The sequence below is a fragment of the Carcharodon carcharias genome, chromosome 13 (assembly GCF_017639515.1).
Source record: "Carcharodon carcharias isolate sCarCar2 chromosome 13, sCarCar2.pri, whole genome shotgun sequence".
Classification (NCBI taxonomy): domain Eukaryota; kingdom Metazoa; phylum Chordata; class Chondrichthyes; order Lamniformes; family Lamnidae; genus Carcharodon; species Carcharodon carcharias.
The window spans coordinates 95,886,624-95,907,464 of record NC_054479.1 but is presented as its reverse complement, the minus strand read 5'-3'; the positions used below and the strand labels follow the sequence as shown (position 1 = coordinate 95,907,464).

The following is a 20,841-nucleotide window of genomic DNA, read 5'->3' as shown; positions in this document are numbered from 1 at the left end:
CACATAAAATGGCGCCTCCCAGCCGATCGCGGGCGGCAATCAGCTGCGCGTCTGCCCACGCGCACTCCTGCCCAACCCCCCCAATGGGGAGAAAATTCTCCCCTTGGAGTTTTAGGACGTCTTGTTGCAGTTATGCAGGGTTCTGCTGCAAGCACAGCTAAAGTACTTTTCACAATGTTGGTCTCTTTAGCTAAGGAAGGGCATATTACCCTAGAGGGGATGCAAGAAACGTTCACTAGATTGATTCCTGGGATGAGAGGGCTGTTCTAGGAGGAGAGATTGAATAGAATGGACCTATGTTCTCACAAGTTTGGATGGATCTAAACTTATTGATAATGTATAAATTCTGAGATGGCTTTACAGGGTAGGTGCTCAGAGGCTTTTTCCCCTGTCTGGAGAGTCTAGAGCTGGGGATCATAGTATTAGGGTAAAAGGTCAGCCTTTTAGAACTGTGCTAAGGAGAATTTGTTTTACTTGGAGCGTTATGAAGCTTTGGAATTGTCTCTGAGAGGACTACGGATGCTCAGTCATTGAGTATATTCAAGACTGAGACTGATAGATTTTTGGGCACTAAGGAATTGAGGAATATGGGGATAGGGCAGAGAAGTGGAATTGGTGTAGATGATCCAAGAGTTCAGCTATGATCTACATGAGTGGCCAAGCAGGCTCAAAGGATTGTATGGTTTAGTCCTGCTCCTATTTCTTATGTTAAGTTCTTAACTTTTCCAGATGATGTGCGTCTGTATCTGATGTGCTGCTACATGAGTACAGGCGCACTCTGAAAGCATCACTGTTGAACTGTTTCTGTGCCTTAAAATCTAAACTCTCTTTTTAGATTGATCAATACGCAATAACTTTCAAAGTAGCGCTGAGGAAGAAAATCTTTCACTTAGTCTACCTGAGAAAAGCTGAGAAAGGTTTTGTCATGGAGGTAGAGCAAGTCCATGCTGTGCCAGGTGCCCAATGTGTAGCTGCCCCCATGTGATTTATCCCGAGGCAGCTTCTCAGGGCGGACAGCCTCCCACCTGTAGCAGCGGGTGAGCATTAAGGTTGATTAATTAGACATTTGAGGGGTAGATTGAGGAAGGATAGCAATTTCTTCAGAGATACAAAGACCCCCACCCTGTGTCAACACCTCATCTAAGTAGTGGAGGCGGTTACACCACAGGAAACCCTCGGCTGAAGAGGCAGCCATTAAAAAGTAAGTATAAAAGGAACAGTCAGCAACCAGGAGCTCGTGCACAGCTACTGACTCACCATTGTTCAAACAGAGCTCCAGGATTGGGAATGTTGACTGAGAATTTGGGGGTGGGGTGTTGTCCTGGAGAATGGCTCGTTCATCGAGATACAAAGGAAATTTGGCAGCTGTGGTCCTACCCGATGCTGTATATGGTATGGGAGCAGGGCTGGAGCAGTGGGGAAGAGTAGTGGCTCCAGCAACAAAGGCAGTTAGATGATGGCAGTCAGGTATTGGTCTGGGGGCAGGAGGAGTCAGAAGGCAATACCCACAGATTTGAGTTTGCCACCAGAGGAGCAGCAGTGCCACTGACAACTGTGCCTATCTAGGCAGATGGTGCCTGGGTTGTGCACACTCCTCAAGGATAATCTAATGCCTAAAGGTTCAAGGGAACACCCTATGCTAAAAGTTGTCAAGCTGACAATGACCTGAACCCTCCAGGTTCAGGCTTGTTTGAGGGATTGGCAACTGACCTGTGTGGGATCTAGCAATTGCCTACCCACAGCTGTGTATCTTAGGTGATGAATGCACCATGAGGATATCTGACTTTGTCACCTTCAGAACAGATGCGGCCAGACAGGCACAGAGGGCATGGGGTTTGCTTCAATGACTGGATACCTTCAGGTGCAGGGCATGATCAATAGCACCCATGTGGCCATTAAAGTCCTGGCAGATGTCATGATTCACTCATCCTGAGGAAGTCACAGGTGCTAACGCTGTTCATCCCATCACAGAGCCTCTGTGGATGGCTCCTGGTGGACTAGGGTTAGCTGGTGAAGAGAGGGCTTCTAGCCCCTGCGTGAAACCCCACAAGTGAGGCACAGGAGAGATACAACCACTGCCATCTCTTCACCAGTGAACAGCCCAGGCACCTCCTGAAGATGCTGCCTAGTGCCTTGACTAGTCAGGGGATGCCCCTTCAAGGCTTTCCTATATTGGTGTGGTCTGTAGTGCTCTGCAAAACATGGCCATTCAGAGAGAAGTGAACCTCGAGGTGGATAAGAAGGTGCCACCCCATGAGAGGGTGAGGACCAGCTGGAGGCACATCAAAGCCACCTAGAGATCAGAGGCTCATGTGGAGACACAGGATGGCTGGGATTCCCTGATCCAGGAACATATCTCCTGAGTACGGCAGAGTCTCCAATGGAGGACTCTGGATTGCCAGCTTAAATGTAGCAGCTGCTACTATCTAGAGTGCAAGGACAGATGCACTTCTCATGGGGTTTACCACTCACGATGTATCAGATCTTCTTCAAGCACACATGATTGTATTGTGGCCTGCATGAATGGAACCATGAAAGTTTAATGCCTTAGAGCAGTGCTTCCCAAACATTTTCCCAGTGTGACCCCCATTTTAATGGCCCAGACTTCTAGTGACCCTGGGGGTAAAACTCAGGGGTATGAAAGTTGTTGAACCAGAGGTTGACTGTCAGCTGCTGAATGGTGGTGGGGCAGGTGCGGGGGGGATTGAAGTTGAGTGTGGTGGGATGTGTTTAAACTGCAGGGTTTCTTTTAAAAAAAAAACACCTTTTGCAGTGTTTTTTAACAGCTGGAATCAGGCGTCAAAGATCTGTCCATTAGGCCATGCCCAGCAAAGATTTAAAGAGGCCTCACACAGCTGTTAGTGCTCAGTCTGAGCTCCATGGCAGCCATTGCTGCCTTGGAACTTACAGCCCTAAAATCTCGTCTTGTGATCCCACTTGGGATCGCGACCGACAATTTGGGAAGCCCGCCTTAGAGATTGGCTATAGAAGATGGATGTTGGAGGAGGAAGGGAAAGTCAACAATGTTAAAGGATCAGGTTCAAGATGGTCCTTGTAACTTTCACCATGGTGGACTATATGGTGTCAGTGGGGAAGAAACCAGCATAGTGCAGTTGAACAGGGAGTGACCAGTCTTTAGTTCAATGGGGAACCTGTATTCCAAGGTTTTGAAGCAAAGGTAAAGTTGAAGATACAATGGAATTTGGCAAGACTAGAGAGGAGATGGAGCATTCTTTGAGAATTGGGTGATGATGGTGGCTTTGAAGAAGATGGGATCACTACCAGAGAATAGGGGGGAGAAAAATCTCTGAGCAGCGGACAAGTGCGGGGGAGGCTGTCTTGGGAAGTGCTGGGATGAAAAGGGATGAAAGGAGCACGTGCTCAGCGATATGATGTGTTTGAAGATGACTGGGAACAGAGCAATCAAGTGTGGGATTGAGAGAAGTTGGTTAAACAGAGGGGCAATGGGAAGGGCTAGGAATGGTTGAAGGTGCACAAGTTAGAGGTCTGAGCATATAAGTTAATAATAATAATTAAGCTTAATAATAATCTGCAGAATTGAATTGAAGAATTTAAGATATTGCAGATGCTAATTTAATATATGAAACAGAAGTGATAATTGAAGCTCAATCTTGAGGAGTTACAAATTTTACTTACCTTGACTACCTCCCATGTCCCTGTTCCCTCCAATTTGTCTACCTTCTTGCAATAGATCAAGTTTTTTTTATTTTAGTCATATTCTTACTGTCAAATGACTCATCCCTGCAGCATCATCATTCTCCTACTGGTCTCTGAACCATTTCATTCCTTTTATTGTCCAGGATCTTTTGATGCATTCACAAGATATCTTAGTTACAATGAGGCTCAAATGCTGGTTCAAAGACAAAGCTTTCCTGCTTAGTAATTAGGAGGATCTGCTGTTTAATAATACAGGTGCCACATAGCAAAATGACAACACTACTTCAACTGCCTCCAGGAGACATATACAACCTAACTGTTGTAGCCTACACAGAAGGAAGCAGCAACACCTCAGCTCCACGAATAATTCAACTCCGTAAGTAATTCTTATCCTTTTAATTAGTCACTATCATTTGTCTTGCAGGGACTTTTGATACTTCTGTTAATTCCTATGGGATATGATGTTTCACTACATTAGTGTTGATGTGTTATTCAACAAGCATAAAAAGTTTGAAAACCATAAAAGCTTAACCCAGCCAAGTCACATAGTAACTGGAATAAGGAATGTATGTGAAGACTGGGTGGATCAAGGTTTGTAGCCTCCCATGATCTAGTTCATTAAACCAATGCTGCATATACATGATAAATTTAATGAGCAAGTCCGAGTTAAGTTTAGTAAAACTGAGCATAAATTAGACACAAGTTAGGGTGGAGCTCAAAAGCAAACAAGATTATCCATTAGCCTTGGCATGTGAGTCAATAGGTAATGAGTTGGCAGTTTGGGTTTTGACATATAGAGGAATTCCAGTTTATTAGTCAGACTTGAAACAAACTGCAGATTGAAAGTTGGCAGAGACTCCTCATGACTTGGACCAACTTTAATTATTTCAAGTAAACTTCACTGAAAGTCGGAAAATAGGCATAGATACCAACCATCAGTAATCCACCCCAATAGCATGTTGGGGCCAGGTCAGTAAATCTTGTTTGTTAATTCGAATAAAGATGAGTGCAGCTGGGACCACTCCCCCGAGTTTGGTACTGAACTGATCGATTGGAGCCACTTTCCTGCCTGCTGTCCTCACCAGCTGCAGAACTGACAGCCAGGATTGGTATCCCTATATGAAAATAACAGTTCTCACATATGGATGCAGAGGCCATAATCGTGGCAACAAGCAGCTAGGGACCTGGCCCACTGCATTACCCACTGGACTTGCATATGGTGGGTGGACTGGAAATGGATTGCAGTGAAAAGGGAAGAGGGAGAATAGGTGGCAGTGGAAGAGGAGGCAGTGTAAGGAAAAAAGAACAAATATGGCAATGAAGTGGGAAGAGAATGAGGCTGATGCTTGGAACAGCATTTTGGGGGCCATTTTAATGTGCAAGGAAGAAAAATGCTAACATGAATTTGGGGGTGAAGCAAGCCTCTCAGTTTGAAGGGGTGGGGTGGAAGAAAAGTGCCACCTTAATTTGGTTAATGGGTTGGGAGGGGGGAGAACAGTGCAAATCCCATTGAGGAGAACTGGAGATGAGAGTGGCTCTGTGAAATGGTGAGGAGTTGAGTGGGCTCCAGAGTCTTTGTGAACTGGGTCCAGAGGGATTAGACTGCTTTCATAAACTGAAACAGCGGAGGTTGGATGTGACCGAGTAACTACCTGTTCTCTCATGTTCAGGTTATTCCTCAGTTATCAACTTTTTGAGGGCCATGTCAGCCTCTTTGATCTGGTCTTTAAAGTTGAAAAATGCAAATATGTTACCAGTCGTTTACCTCAGGAACTTCTTTTGGACCTTTGTTATTTTTAATAGGTGATTAATGGATGGCTAGAAAAACAATGATGATTCCAGGTATCTGAAATTTAAACATGAAAATATTAAAGAAGTTAGACATTTTCCTCTTTTTCCCAAAGCAGGAACCTTAATTGTAATTGAAATGAAAGACATTGAAAAAATGGATATAAATCATTAATTTTGGTGAAGTGTTGAAATCTCAGGAGACACTAGCTTAAAAAGATTAGGATACCTGGAGTAAGAACAGAAAGTTAAATGGACCACTTTTGTTCAAAGGATAATAAAGGAGCCAATTTTTTACAATGCTGATAACCATGAGATGTATTAAAGCTGACAGAATAACCAGATTCAAGAAACAATCAGCCAAATATTTGGAGAGAAAAGGGATTGAGGGTATGGTCAGAGTGCAGCTAGACAGGTGTGACAGCAGTCACGATAAGTGGAAACATTGAATCTGAATCGAGTTGCCTTGAAATTAAAGCCAAGACACCGAGCCCAGTTCATACCTGTTTGAAGGTGTTTGCACCCTTGAATAACAGGGTAGCATGCACAGCTCTGAAGGTAAAATGTGCAGTGCTTTGGTTTTTCACAATGCATGGCTGATACTTTTGTCCTAGGCATACCTGTGACTGCATTACTGGTATAAGTTAGAGCATTAATAATGGGTGATTTTTTTTTTCACCCATTCGTCCCTAAACTGCTTTCTCTCCTTTCCCCAGTTAGACCCCCAGTTAGATGAGTGCAATGCCACAGAACTCTTGACAGTGCTGCTGCAAAACAGCAGCCACTAGGAGGTGTGCGAGAACAGCCTGGGTTTGCCTCCACCATTGTCCCCTCTTCACCATGAAGGAGCACTTCACAGTCATTTAGAAATTCCTCCCCCCCCCATCACGGTGCCATTTAAGAGGGGTGATTGCTATTTGGCCTCTGAAATTCAGGGGACGGGCTTAGCTGGTGTGGAGGAATGTTTATCCAGCTTCATTACAAATGCCAGGATCAAATTGTCCAAGTCTGTTGTTTTAGCAAGCGTAAGAGTACACTAATCTATTTCTGTTTTGTGATTCACTCTTTGTTCACAGAGCCAGCTTCCCCGAAGTCACTCTTTGCTGTTAACAAGACTCAAACATCTGTGACACTCCTGTGGGTAGAGGAAGGGGTCATTGATCATTACCAGGTCACATGCAAACAGGTTGGAACAAGAGATGAAGGAAAGGTTGGTTGGCTGCTCTTCACTTTCATACCCATGAGCTCAAAGTTTGGTTCCACCACTTGGGTCACAGGGTTAAATGCAGGCAGATGTGGCTGGATTCATGGGATCAGTTAGGTGAACTGCATTCGAGGTCAACTGTCAAGGTTAATCTATACCCTGAGTGCAGGGGGATTCCTATGTTTAATATCATCATAGCTGATTGTGGACTTATTTTGATGCCTTCACATAGTTAGGCACATGGACCCAGTTGTCCTTCAGAAAGACAGGTGACAATTGTCCCATATTCTGAGGTAGTTATCAAAAAAGAAATATCTAAAAGTTAAAGCTTATCTTAATCTAGTTGAATATAATTATTGGCCACGAAGACGTTCAGCTACCTACTGCTTCTAACTTTACTCTATTTTTGCTTAGTGATTGTCCTGAGTCAATGATCCATTGCCATCAATATGCCAGCCAGTGAAAGCCATCTTTCACTGTTGACCCTCTCAAAACCTTCTATAATTTTGAAAAACTCTATTTGGACCTCCCCAACTTTATTTGCTTTGTGCTTGGTTTCATGGAACTGCACATGTTAATGGGAATCTCCATACAGGGAAGAGTGGTTTTTTTTAGTGAGTCCCTTCTGATCAACCCAGTATCTGTCATTCAGTAGACCTGAAGCAGAATGGTCTTCCACAGGATCATGGACATTAATCTGAAATGAGCACAGGTCTCATCCCCTGTTAAACACTGACCATGTTTTCATTGATCTTTTGTCTTTGATCAATGAAACAGCACAGCATATATGGCTAGAGTGTTAGGACTGCAATATCGCCTCAAATCTGCTGAAGCCTCACAAGTCATCAGGATCCTTTGCTGGGAACTCAAATCTCAGAAATCTGAAAGCGCGAGACATCATGAGCATAATTTTTGCCCCACCAAGGTACAAACCCATTGGTTTCATTGGTTTCTAGCCTCTCTCCAGCTGAAACATAGGGAATGGGTGGATGAGTTGTTTGACTTCTGCCAGTACTGCTCTCAAGCAGTTATGGCACTGTGTGAGACTTTCTGACTTCCTCTCCACTCTGGGAGTATACAGCCAAGTTCTGGAGTCAGCAGTCTGGAGAATAATGAGTTAAAAAAGAATTTTGCAGCACTGTGCTTTCCTGGTATGATTTTTCAAAAAGTTTCTTTTTTTAAGCAAACACTGTTTAAAAGCTTTCAGGATTTTAGCTTTGCTATTTCTTGTGATGTAATCTATTTAGAATGTTGAGTAAATGCCTCTTTCTTCTTCTTTCATATCCTTATATAACTTTCTGCAATGTTGCAGTTTTGCTATCAAGATTGATGATGACAGCACAGTCAGCTTGGGAGAGCAGCTAGTAAGAGAGTTCTTTGTTAAATATCCTAACGTAGTTAAGCCACTATGAATAGCCAGTTAGGGTGCCTGCCTGCAACATCTTGCAAGGAGCTATGGTAACAAGTAGGTAATGTTTATTTAATAATTATCTGTTTGTTCTGTATTGTAATTGAAAACCAGACAGCTCAATGTATGAAGGAAACATTAAGAAGTAAAATGTTACCAGCATAAACAGCAATTTGCCTTTGGGCAATGAGGCTGTTTGGTTGAATGAGTAAACCTAAGGTACCGCAAACCACAACTGCTTGGGGGATGTGTTTAAATTGCAGTCATTGACAGCCCAGCTATAATATTATAAACTTGGACCTCACGCTCCTCATACTGCACTGGCTATGGTAGTTTAGTGACTGAGACTGGAATATCAACTTAGAGGTTAAGTTCAAATCCCTCCATGATAAATTAGGAGATTTGAATTTAATAAATAAGTCCTTTGTGGGCTGGTACTAACTGATTGTTGTAAAACCGTTATCTAATCTGCTTTGCATGTGACTCCAGTCCCAACTCTGTGGTTGACTCTCGATGTGTTGAGGGCAATTAGGGATGAGCTTGGCTAGTGTTTCCTTTGGCCCAAGGTTAAACTAATTTTTAAAAAATCTTTAAACATTTTCAATCTATGTGTCAATCATTTTGTGTGAAAAATGTCCTCAAGTCAGTCCTAATTTTAATTTTACCAGGTTGAACCTATGACCCCTTGTCCTACTCGTGCAATTTAGTTTGAAAAAATTTTCAGGATTTCCACTTTCCTTCCCATTTACTGTCTCACATACCCTAATCTGATCAGCTCACTCTTGACTTCTTTCAAGGCTGCAGTTTTCCTAATCATTCCTCATACCTCAACCCTGTGGCATTAGGGAACAGCCACAAAGATGGCTTGAAGTAGTTCATGTAAGCATCAGTTTAAAGTCAACAATGAAGCATCTGGGGTGAGGTAGGGAGTTGATTGTTAATGTCCATTTATGTTTGGTGCAAAGTATTTTCAATCCCATTGACAAATGATCTAATTTCTAAATGAATTTAATTTATAACGCTTTGTTTTGGAAACTAAACTGTCTCATTATCAGAATTTTTGATCCTTTTTATAAACTGGGTTTCTTGCTTTGTTGAGGCTTCTCTGAACCTTTTCCCCAACCAGGAGATGGGTAGGTGACCAACTATTCCACTTCTACCCATGCCCTACCCTTACCATGGACAACTGGGTGAATGGCAGTGACCCAGGTGACTTTTTGGTTCACTTGTCTCCTATCCATCATGGTGAAGAGATTCGGTCTAACTGCACCTTCCTGAAAGCATAGACAAAACTTGGAACTTAGAATCATTGCACAAAATACACGTCCATGACATTATGCCAGTGTGACTGAAAGGAAGCACTAAAGTTCCACCATTGACTGTACATATATCTTTAACTCAAAAAAGTTTAAACCAAAGTTAAACAACAATAAATGTTACTAAGCAGATGTAAAAAATTGCAAAATGTAACAATGAGACACGCTCAAATATATTTTATAATTTCATGAATGGTTGAAGGTTAGTCTCCGTGGGCAGGCTTTTCTGGCTTCACCAATGTCAGGAACGGAAAATACTGATACCAGCCGGCGCAGGCAGTTACCCAACACTTTGCCAGTGCCAGCCATTTTGGGGAGGTGGGTTCAGTGCTGTATGAGCAGGCAGCCAATTGAGTTCATTATAACCCTTGTCAACGATCAATAAAGGAGGCCCTACCATGGCGAGACCCACCACAGGGGATGCAGCAGGCAAGCCAAAAGCCCATTGACTATTGGCGGGACTGGAAGATCCCAGCAGATGGGTGGGGCTGGAAAATCCCAACCAGTGTCTAAGCTTGATTTTTCCTTCTCCTCCTTTCAGAAAGAAGAGGCCACAGTTTACTCACCCATTGTTACACTCACCAATCTAGTGCCATCAACCTCCTACAACTGCAGCGTGACCAGTGTCAGTTATGAACGTTACAGTGCTCCAGTTTTCATCACGATCTCAACAACAGGTACTGCCGGTGTAAATGTGTGTTTTGGAACAACCTCTTGGATATAATAAGGTGGGCATTAGGTTTTAGTTACAAATGTAGACATCATTGGGCAACAGTAACTTGTTGAGATCCTGACTTCAAATTTAAAGCACATTCTCTGTGCTTTACAAAATCGCTTGTATTAGTTGGAGTGTTGTTATTTTTAGGACATCATCAAAGTTGACAGAGTATTCAAGGCAACTGTTTACATCAGCTAGTTAATGCATATATGAACTGCAACATAGGCTAGCCTTAGGAATTTCTGCATGAGGTGAGTTCCAGACCTAAATCAGTTTGCAAGGACTATAGCACAGTTTGGTGCATTTCATGCAGTGTTCTGTAACAAGTACTAGTACTTCATTAGCTTTTAGTCAATTCTATTTAATGATTTGAGACTGACCAGTGACACAGTAAGAGTCCAGATTTGGGTGTTAACTGGAAGAATTCCTCTGTCTGCCTGTGGAAAATCATCCATCCCTCTGCAAAGAGATAGAGACAGGGTAAATGAATACAAACATGCAAATTAGGAGCAGGAGTAGGCCATTCAGCCCTTTGAGCCTGCTCCACCATTTGATAAGATCATGGCTGATCTGATTGTGGCTTTTGTGGCCTCAAATCCACTTTCCTGCCTGCCCCCGAGAACCTTTGACTCGCTTGTTAGTCAAGAATCTATCTAATCTGCCTTAAAGATATTCATTGACCCTGCCTCTACCACTCTCTGGGGAAGATAGTTCCACAGAGTCATGACCCTCTGAGAAAAAAATTCTCTTCATCTCTGTCTTAAATGGGGGACCCCTTTATTTTTAAACTGTGTCCCATAGTTTTAGTCTCTTCCACAGTGGAAACATCTTTTCAGCATCCGCCCTGTTATGTCCTCTCAAGATCTGAAAAGGAAATTTGGACAGCTTGAGTCTGAATGCATTGGCGTTTAGAAGAATGAGAGGTGATCTTACTGAAACATAAGTTTGACCTCACCATCCCAGGAATCAGTCAGGTGAACCTTCTCTGAACTGCTTCTAATGCAATTATGTCCTTCCTTAAATAAGCAGACCAAAAGTGTACACAATACACTAGATGTGAGCTCACCAATGCCCTGTACAACTGTAGCAAAACATCCCTACTTTTATATTCCATTCTTCTTGCAATAAATGCCAACCTTGCATGTACCTTCCTAATCACTTGCTGTCCCTGCTACTAACTTCTTGTGATTCATGCACTAGGACATCCAGATCCCTCTGTACCTCACAGTTCTGCAACCTCTCTCCATTTAAATAATATGCTGCTTTTCTATTCTTCCTGCCAAAGTGGGCATGTCTACATTTTCCACATTATACTCCATCTGCCAAATTTTTGCCCACTCACTTAACCTACCTATATCCCTTTTCAGACTCCTAATGTCGTCTTCAGAAGTAACTTTCCTACCTTTCTTTGTGCCGTCAGCAAATGCAGCAACCATTTCCTTTCAAACAAGATATTGGCTGGGATTTTCCGTACCCGCTGGCTTCGGGTGTGTTCAATGATGTGAGGGGACAATATGGCAAGAAGGCCAAAAATCAGTTTCATGACGTTATAAAACCAGTTTGCGATCATCCACTCAGCCAATCGATGATGGATTGCGTTTCCCGCCATTGGACATCAGAAGCCTCATTATAATATATCAGCATATCATTATAAGGCAAGCCCACCGGAATCATCTCCCCTGCTGGATTGTCTGCCCATCACACCGACGTGTTTCACGACAGCATATAAAGGGCGTGCACTTGGCGGGCTGCACTTTGAGGGGAACCTGGTGGTGAGTGCACAATAACAATGCGGAGCACTCGCCCAGGTCACCTGTTGGACTTCAAGGTTGAGGCGCGTTGCGGGATGGGGGGAGTGGTGAGAGAGCAAGGGCTGCCCTGCGTTTCAGGTGACTTGGGGTGGATGGGGGTGGGGGTCAAGGGCTGCCCTTGCAACTAAGGCCCCTGGCTGCACAAAGGGAGGAGCAGCACCCTCTGGAAAAAGGGGCGGCTGGGGCTCCTGCACACACTGCCAAACAGCCACAGTGAGCCGTCGCTGGTCTGTGCCTAGCTAGACCCAGGGTCTATAGACACTGCCTTTCATTCCTACAGATGACCGAGGACCAGTATTGCCGAAGACTGTACATGTCTAGGGAACTAGTCGGTCACATCTGCCAGCTCCTGCAGGATTTGGCACCACAGGGACATGGAGAGCATCTACTGCCAGTGGCCGTGCAAGTGACAGTGACGCTCAATTTCTATGCCAATAGCTCCTTTCAGGGCTCCAAAGGTGACCTCTGTGGGATGTCACATTCCTCCACCCACAAGTGCATCCATGAGGTCGCGGATGCCATCTTGTGTGCGACGGCACACAACTTTGTGCTTTTCGCCCGGGACGGGACAACCAGGATGCAAGGACGATTGGATTCGCCCAGATCTCGGGTTTCCCACAGGTGACATCGACTGCACTCACCCAGATCTCCTTCGGAACATGTGGTCAACCATGTCAACTGCAAGGGATTCCATTGCTGAATGTGCAACTGGTGTGTGACCACTACAAATGCATCCTGCAGGTCTGCACACGGTTTCCAGGGAGTTTGCACAGCTTCTACATTCTCAGCTAGTCACTGATCCCTGAAGTCTTCCAGGATCCACAGAGGCTGCAGGGTTGGATCCTCAGGGATGAGGGCTACCCACAGAGCACATGGTTGATGACATCTGTGTGGTGGCCTCAGACTGCAGCAGAGCAGAGGTATAACGAGGCCCATGCGGCAACACGCAACTTGGTGGAGCAGACCATCGGAATGCTGAAAATTAGGTTCTGGTTCCTGGACCGGTCAGATGGAGCCCTGCAATACAGTGTGTGGAGGGTGTCACACATCGTCATTGCCTGCTGCGCCCCTTACAATCTGGTGCTGTAACAGGGGTAGATGAGCTGGCCGTGGAGGAGTTGGAGGGCCTGGAGGTCTCCTCCGATGAGGAGGATGCTAAGAGGAATGAAGGTGAGGAGGTCCTCTAAGGCGACGATGATGGGGATGAACCTCTTACAATGGCTAGAGGAGGCAGGCACGCTCGGGAGGCCCTCATAACTGCTAGATTTGTGAAGGATGATGTGACATTCAGTGAGGAGACCCCATAGATCCTCACATAGCATCTGTGAACATTTGACTCCAGTCTGGTTTATAGTAATGTGCATAACCTCTGTGATAACGGTCCTGTCATCGAGATGGCCCTAATAGTCGCTTGATCGCAGGAGGATGATGACGACGTGCAGCGAGGACACTCCATAAATCTTCACATAGCCTCTGAGAATGTCTCACTCTTGTCTGTCTGAGGGCAGCTCGCTTGTGCTCTGTGGCCAGGGTCATATAGAGATGTGGCCTTTAAACTTTAAAAGCATCTGATCCTTGGTCAGCCTTCAGCACCTGAGCCGTTCAGGAGAACAGTGTCACTGGTCACAGATGCTGGAGAGATGGGGCCAGCCCCACCTTAAAGGTGCTGAGAGCACACAGAGAGAATGACGGAACTCTGTGACGCCTGCCCACGACATGACAAGATCATGCAGGCATCAGTAATGTGTTCAGTGAGTGTGAGGCCGGACCGTCACTTTGGTCTGAAGGCTGCAGAAGGCACAGGGAAGAGGCCCTTGATCGAGGCACCTGCGTTTATCTTGTGCAGAAAGATTTCACATCTGAGTCAAAAGAACACTGCTCATCAGAACACGGAGCCACAGGCAGGAAGACATTCTTGGGAGTATATTGACAATAGTGAACAGTACGTACAAGTGATTATCACCCACGTGCAAGTAATTCTTCTTAACTTTCCTAACGCTGCCGCTACATCCACAACGGAGGTAGAGAGAGCCTGCTGACTAATACGCCCTGCCTGTGATGACCTTGGTGGGCGGCCACTGGAGGGCTGAGACTTGGAAGGCCCCGGCCTGCTTTCAGGGTCCTGCTGTGTGGCAGTGGCACCCTCCTCAACCTGTGGAGCTGGGGCTGCTGGGGTCACAGCAAGAGGGGATTCGGATGGGCCGGACACTCCCGGAGTCACCTGGTTGGATGGCCCCGGAGTGTGCACCTGCTGATTCTTCTCCCTCTGGGCACCCTGAGGCCTCTGGCTGACTCCTTGAGGAGAAGGGGAAACTGGAGTGAGAACAAGCTGCCCGGCACCCCTCTTGCGTACACACTTGAAGGCAAACTATGGCATCAGCAATAGAGTTGAATCTGTGCAGCAGTGCAGGAGCAATGTCCAGGACCAAGATCTCCATGGCAGCCGCCATCCTGCCAGTGTTGACCTGAGTGCGTTCACATGTTGGCGCTATCACCTCAGCCTGAAGGCAGTCTGTGCCTTGCAATCTTGCCTTGCGATCTGAGGAGTGCAGCGGACGTCCCTTCCTGTTGTTTTCAAGCTTGCCTTTGCAGCTCCAGCAACTGTGATATGACCAAGTCCAGAGGCTGGCCTCCAGCAGTCCTCCAAGTGCTGGACACTTGGAAAGTCCCTGCCGCAGCCTGCTGCAGGTCTGATTGTGCGATGTGCTCACCAGATTGTGATCCCAAGGCTATTCTAAAGCTAGGTCCCACCAAAGTGTGTGTCTCCGCGCTGGTGGAGGGTGTGGGTGAGTGCTGTGATGGGACTTCAAGGAGGGTGCCTCCAGATTTCTCTTCAGAGGTTTCTTCGGGGCTTGATTGGAGGTCCTGGGTCATGGACTCTATTGGCTGTTTCCCAGATGTGCCTGTGGAAGCAAGGCAAGATAATTAGTGTATGGCAGTGGCCTGTGAAACAGGACACATCAGTCACAGCATGGCTGTCTGATGGATGTTGCACTGCTGGATCCTCACTCTCCTGTTAGCTAACCATTCCTCTAACCATGCTATACCAAGACTCTTATTTTGTGTATTAACCTTTGATATGGCACCTTTTCAAATGCCTTCTGGAAATCTAAGTGCAGCACATCTACAGTTTCCCCTTTATCCACATTGCTTCTTACTTCCTCAAAGAACTCTAATACTGTGTTGACTCTGCCTGATTGCATTGAGATTTTCTAAGTGCCCTGCTATAACCCCCTTAAAAATATATTCCAGCATTTTCCCTATGACAGGTGTTAACCTAACTGCCCTGTAGTTTCCTGCCTTCTGTCTCCCTCCTATCTTGAATAGAGGAGTTACATTCACTATTTTCCAATCTGATGGGACCTTTGCAGAACCTAAGGAATTTTAGCAAGTTATAACCAGTGCATTTACTATCTCAGTAACCACTTCTTTTAAGATCCTAGCCTGAAGTCCATTAGGATCTGGGGACTTGTCAACTTTTAGTTCTAATAATTTGCTCAGTACACTTTCCCTGGTGATTGGAATTGTTTTAAGTTCCTCCCTCCCCTTTCACCTCTTGATTCACAATTATTCCTGGAATATCATTTGTATCCTCAACAGTGAAGACTGACACAAAATATCAGTTCAATTCATCCACTATTTTCTTTTTTTCCATGATTAATTCCCCGACTCTCTCTCTCTAAAGGACCAATGCTCGCTTTAGTTACTCATTTCCTTTTTAAATACTGTAGAAGCTCCTACTTCTGTTTTTACATTTCATTTTTACATTTACATTTAGCTAGCTTTCCCTTGTACTCTAATTTTTCCCTCATTATTCTTTTAGCCATTCTTTGCTGTTTTTTATATTCTGTCCAATCTTCTGACCTGCCACTAATCTTCATGGAATTGTACACTTTTTCTTTCAATTTTACACTATCTTTAACTTCCTAAAGATTTTTTTCTCACTGGAATTTATCTTTGAGTGTTATGAAATACCTACTTAGATGTCTGCCACTGCACCTTACTGACCATCCCTTAACCTAATTTTGCAGTTCACTTTAGCCAGTCTTCATACCTTCATTATTGTCCTTATTTTCATTTAAAACATTAATCTTAGACCAACTCTTCTCTCCCTCAATCTGAATGTGAACTCTAAATTCAAAATTCAAATTCAGTGGGCAACAAGATGGCAGATGGAGTATAATGTGGGGAAGGGTGAGATTTGTCACTCCTTAGTAAGAACAGAAAAGCAGGACATCATTCAGAAGGTGTGAAACATGTAAATGTTGATGTTTGGGGAGACTTTATTGTACTCATGCAAGAAACATAGGGCAGAAATTTGCGCTGAGCAGGTGGACATGTGCTCGACCTGCTCGAGCATAAAATGACACATGATGATGTTGGATGAGTGTCCCCACATCATCGCGTGCTCGAGTGATATTTCAGTCGGTGGGCGGGTATGGGAGTCGGCAGTGCACCCGCGACATTTAACAGGCCTGTTAAGGCCATTAAAGTTCTAATTAAATGAAATTTTTCACTGCCCATCCAACCTTACGGTTGATAGACAGACGAAAAGGCCAAGCGGTCTTTGGATTTTTTAGGAAACCTCATCCACGGGCTGGATGAGGTTTCCAACAGCAATTAAAAATGTAATTAAAAATTTTTACATTCATTCATAACATGTCCCTACTCATGTGAAAGGGTCACATGAGGGGGGCATGTTTTTAACATTGCTAACTTTTTTATTTTTAACGTTATAAACCCTCAACTCCTTGAGGCAGCTCCGTTAATTGGCCAACCAACGTGAAATCGATATCGGGGCATGATTGCGGGCAGCGGTCAGCTTCATGACCACTCCCTGGCCCGCCCACCTGCCGCACCTGCCCAACAAAGTAAAAATCCTGGCCATAGAAAGTTAGCATGCAGGTACAACAAGCAATTAGGGAGACAAATGACATGTTGGCCTTCACTGCAAAGGGATTAGAGTGAGAATAAGGAAGTCTTGCTACAGTTGTACATGCTTTGGTGAGACCACACCTGGAATACTGTGTGCAGTTTTGGTCTCCTCTTTAAGGAAGGACATACTTACATCAGAGGATGGATTATCAGATTGATTCCTGGGATGAGAGGCTGAACAAACTGGGTCTTTCTATTTGGAATTTAGAAAAATAAGAGGTGACCTCATTGAAACATACAAAATTCTGAAGGGGTTTGAAGAGGTAGGCACTGAGATTGTTTCCCTGCCTAGGGAATCAGGAAAATGGGAGCACAGTTTCACGATAAAGGGTTGACTATTTAGGACTGGATGAGGAGAAATTTCTTCACTCAAAGGGTTGTGAATCTTTGGAATTTTCTACCCATGAAGGTTGTGGATGTGCCATCGCTGAATGTATTTAAGTCTGAGATCAACAGATTTTTGGTGTCTGAGAATAAAGGATGTTGGAGAGTGGGCAGGAAAGTGGACTTGAGACAGAAAATCAGATGTGATCGTATTGAATGGTGGAGCAGACTTGATGGGCCCTATGGTCTAGTCCTGCTCCAATTCCTTATGCCCTAATAAATAGGGGCAGATGATGGTGTAGTGGTAATGTTAGTAATCCAAAAGCCCAGGCTAATATCTTGGGGACATGGGTTCAAATCCTGATGGAATTTAAATTCAATTAATAAAATTTTGAATTGAAAGCTAGACTCAGTAATGGTGACTGTGAAACTATCACTGATTATTGTAAAAACTCATCTGGTTTAGTAATGTCCTTTAGGGAAGGAAATCTGCTGTCCTTATCTGACCTAGCCTACATGTGACTCCAGACCCACAGCAAAGTGATTGACTCTGAGGTGGCCTAGAAAGTTGGTTAGTTGAAGGGCAATTAGGGATAGGCAACATATGCTGGCCTTGCCAGTGACATCCACATCCCCTGAAAGAATAACTAAATAAAAACAGATAGCTGAGTTGCCTTTATTCCCCTTAACTTACTACAGTGTTAGATGAGGGGCAAGGCCTTTCCCCAAACAGAGCAAGGTAAAATCAAAAGATATATCAGCCAGACCATACTTCACTTGCTTCAAGAGTAGAATGGGCAGGGCCTGAGAACAGGCTCTGATGTTGTACAATTGTGCAGTACGCAAAGGGACAGAAAAAAACCAATTGTAATTTAAAAGATTAATGTTGTTTTAAGAAATGTGCTAGGCCTCAGCTCTTGAGAAGAGAAACTGTAGCCAGACTCGGGTATTTACTGAAAACTCATTTAGTTACACTATGTACAATATGTACAAGCGGGTTACTGAGTATGCACATCTCTTTTAAGAGATGCCAATCTACTAGCACATGACTGACTGATGTCAGTGATACATCATCATCTGCATCATACATTAGCATATCCATTTTGTTAACCCTTTATACAACAAAAGTGAGGAGTTATTTTTCTTTATTTTAATGGAAGGTGATCCACTTGAGTGTGAAATGGATAGAGAAAACCGTGACAGAAACTCAGATGAAGGCCAGCCACCATGTTCTTAGTGCTAGGAAATAAATACCATCCTTGGGAGGAAGGACATTGTACCTTGTTCTTTCAACACCATGCACAATTGAAGTGTTTTGAACTCATTCATTGAATATATTGGCAACAAACCTGAAAGCATTTTCCAAACACCATTTTCATCAAACTTGGAGCAGATTATCCAGCTTTTACAACAATCAGTGATAGTTTCATGGTCACCATTACTGAGACTAGCTTTCAATTCCAGATTTAGTCATTGAATTTAAGTTCCACTAGGAATTGAACTGTATCCCCAGGCCATTAGCCTGGGCCTCTGGATTACTAGTCCAGTGACATTACCACTGCACCACCATCTGCCCCTATTTGTTAGGGCATAAGAAATAGGACCAGGAGTGGACCATGCGGCGCATCGAGCCTGCTCCACCATTCAATACAATCATGGCTAATCTTCTGCATCAATTCCACTTTCCTGTCCACCCTCCATGTCCCTTGATTCTCTGAGAACAAAAGTCTGTCTATCTCAGACTTAAGTGCATTCAGTAACTGAAGGAGATCCTGATTCTTTCTTTTAAATATCTAGTTACAGAAGTGAATTCGAACATGGTGGTGATCTCTGCCCTTGCGATCTTGAGTATACTGCTTATAGGACTGCTACTGATCACACTCTTTGTTCTGAGACGGAAGCACTTGCAGCATGCCAGGTACAGGGTAATTTGCTCTACGCACTCCCACGTACATCGAGTTATTCAAAACGGAGGTCAAGTATAAATAATCATATCAATATCTTACAGGAATTGTGGAGCAGGAATATTTGTCAATTTTGCCACTTTGGAGAGGGATGGAAAGTTGCCATTTAACTGGTACGTGCAAAGTGGAATGGAGAGGTAAATGACTGGGTTGGCAGGGCAAAGGTCTTTTTGAAGTACTGAAAATCAGTTTTATTTCTATGCAAGCTTTTCATCTGAGATCATGCTTGAGAAACGGGAGTCATCATGTCCATCATAACAGAGTACTCATTATCAAATATGCAGATGCAGAGAAAGATACAAGTAGCAAGGAAGTAGGAAATAAACTCACAAAAAGTAACTGAAATCTGCAGGAGGTTTCAAAGGACAGCTTGCAGTTTCAGTGGGAGATTTCAAAAGCACTTCGACTCAAATTAATTTAGTCACACTCAGAATCTTGCTTGGCATTCCAATACTGGTTGTCTCCGTTCAGGTTTCAGTCAACATCTTTGGAAAATCAGTGAACAGGTTCTGGAAGTAATGCAAGGTTGAATGCTGTATAATTACTGTGTAGGATCTGTGAATGTTTTACTTCCTAAATATGATTTTGCATCCATATTAACCATCGTAACACCATTTAAGCACATGGTTTTCAATACTTGCTCTTTTTGTGATTTTCTTTTCTGAGTTGTGATAATGTAGCCGAGTTAAAATCTTACCAACTCTTGGAAGAAGTAACAGAGAAATGTGACACCGAGATGACCCTTTTTAGGCATGGAGGCAGAGGGCATGACTGAAGTACTAAATGAGCACTTTGCACCTGTCTTTACCAAGGAAGAAGATGCTGCCAAAGTCAAAACAAAAGAGGAGGTAGTTAAGGTAATTAGGAAGGCACAAAAACACAGCAATTATGAGGAGTAGCCATTCAGCCCCTCAAAGCTGCTCCACCATTTGATAAGATCCTGGTTGATCTGATTGTAACCGTACATTCCCCATAGCCCTCAACTCCCTTGTTGATCAAAAATCTAACTCAGCCTTGAATTCACTCAATGGCCCACCCTCCCCTGCTCAATGGGGAAGATAATTCCAAAGACTAATGACCCCCACGAGAGAGGGAAAAAATCCCCTTATTTCCATCTTAAATGAGAGCCCCCTTATTTTTAAACCGTGAGCCCTAGTTCTACCCTCCCCCACAAGGGGAAAACTCACTTTCAGCATCCACCCTATCAAGTCCTCTCAGGATCTTTTATGTTTCAATAAGATCACCTCCCATTCTTCTAGGCTCCATTGGATATAGGCCCAATCTGCTCAACCTTTCTTCATAAGGTAACCACTTCATCCCAGGTATCAGATGAGTGAACCTTCTCAACTGCTTCTCATGCAATCATACCCTTTCTTAACAAAATAGACCAAAATTGTACTCAGCACTCGAGATGTGGCCTCGCCAAGGTCCTATACAGCTGCAGCAACACATTTCTACTTTTATACTCGATTGTCCTTGCAACAAACCCCAACATTTCATTTGCCTTCCTAAACACTTACTACATATGCATACCAACTTTTTGTGCTTCATGAACTGGAACACCCAGATCCCTCTGTACTGTAGAGTTCTGCAATCTCTCTACAATTAAATAATGTGTTGTTTTTCTATTCTTCCTGCCAAAGTGGACAACCTTACATTTTCCTACATTATACTCCATCTGCCAAATTTTTGCCC

At 44.0% G+C, this 20,841-nt stretch overlaps 1 protein-coding gene across 1 annotated transcript in view; it reads left to right on the top strand.

The window, feature by feature from the left end:
- Positions 1-20,841, top strand: part of ptpro (protein tyrosine phosphatase receptor type O) — a 139,795-nt gene that overhangs the window by 74,681 nt on the left and 44,273 nt on the right. Inside the window, exons 12-17 of the mRNA XM_041203103.1 lie at positions 3,934-4,054; positions 6,543-6,680; positions 7,504-7,511; positions 9,936-10,071; positions 18,980-19,100; positions 19,191-19,259. Of these exons, the coding sequence (XP_041059037.1) occupies positions 3,934-4,054; positions 6,543-6,680; positions 7,504-7,511; positions 9,936-10,071; positions 18,980-19,100; positions 19,191-19,259 (593 nt within the window). The remainder of the gene's footprint in view (positions 1-3,933; positions 4,055-6,542; positions 6,681-7,503; positions 7,512-9,935; positions 10,072-18,979; positions 19,101-19,190; positions 19,260-20,841) is intronic.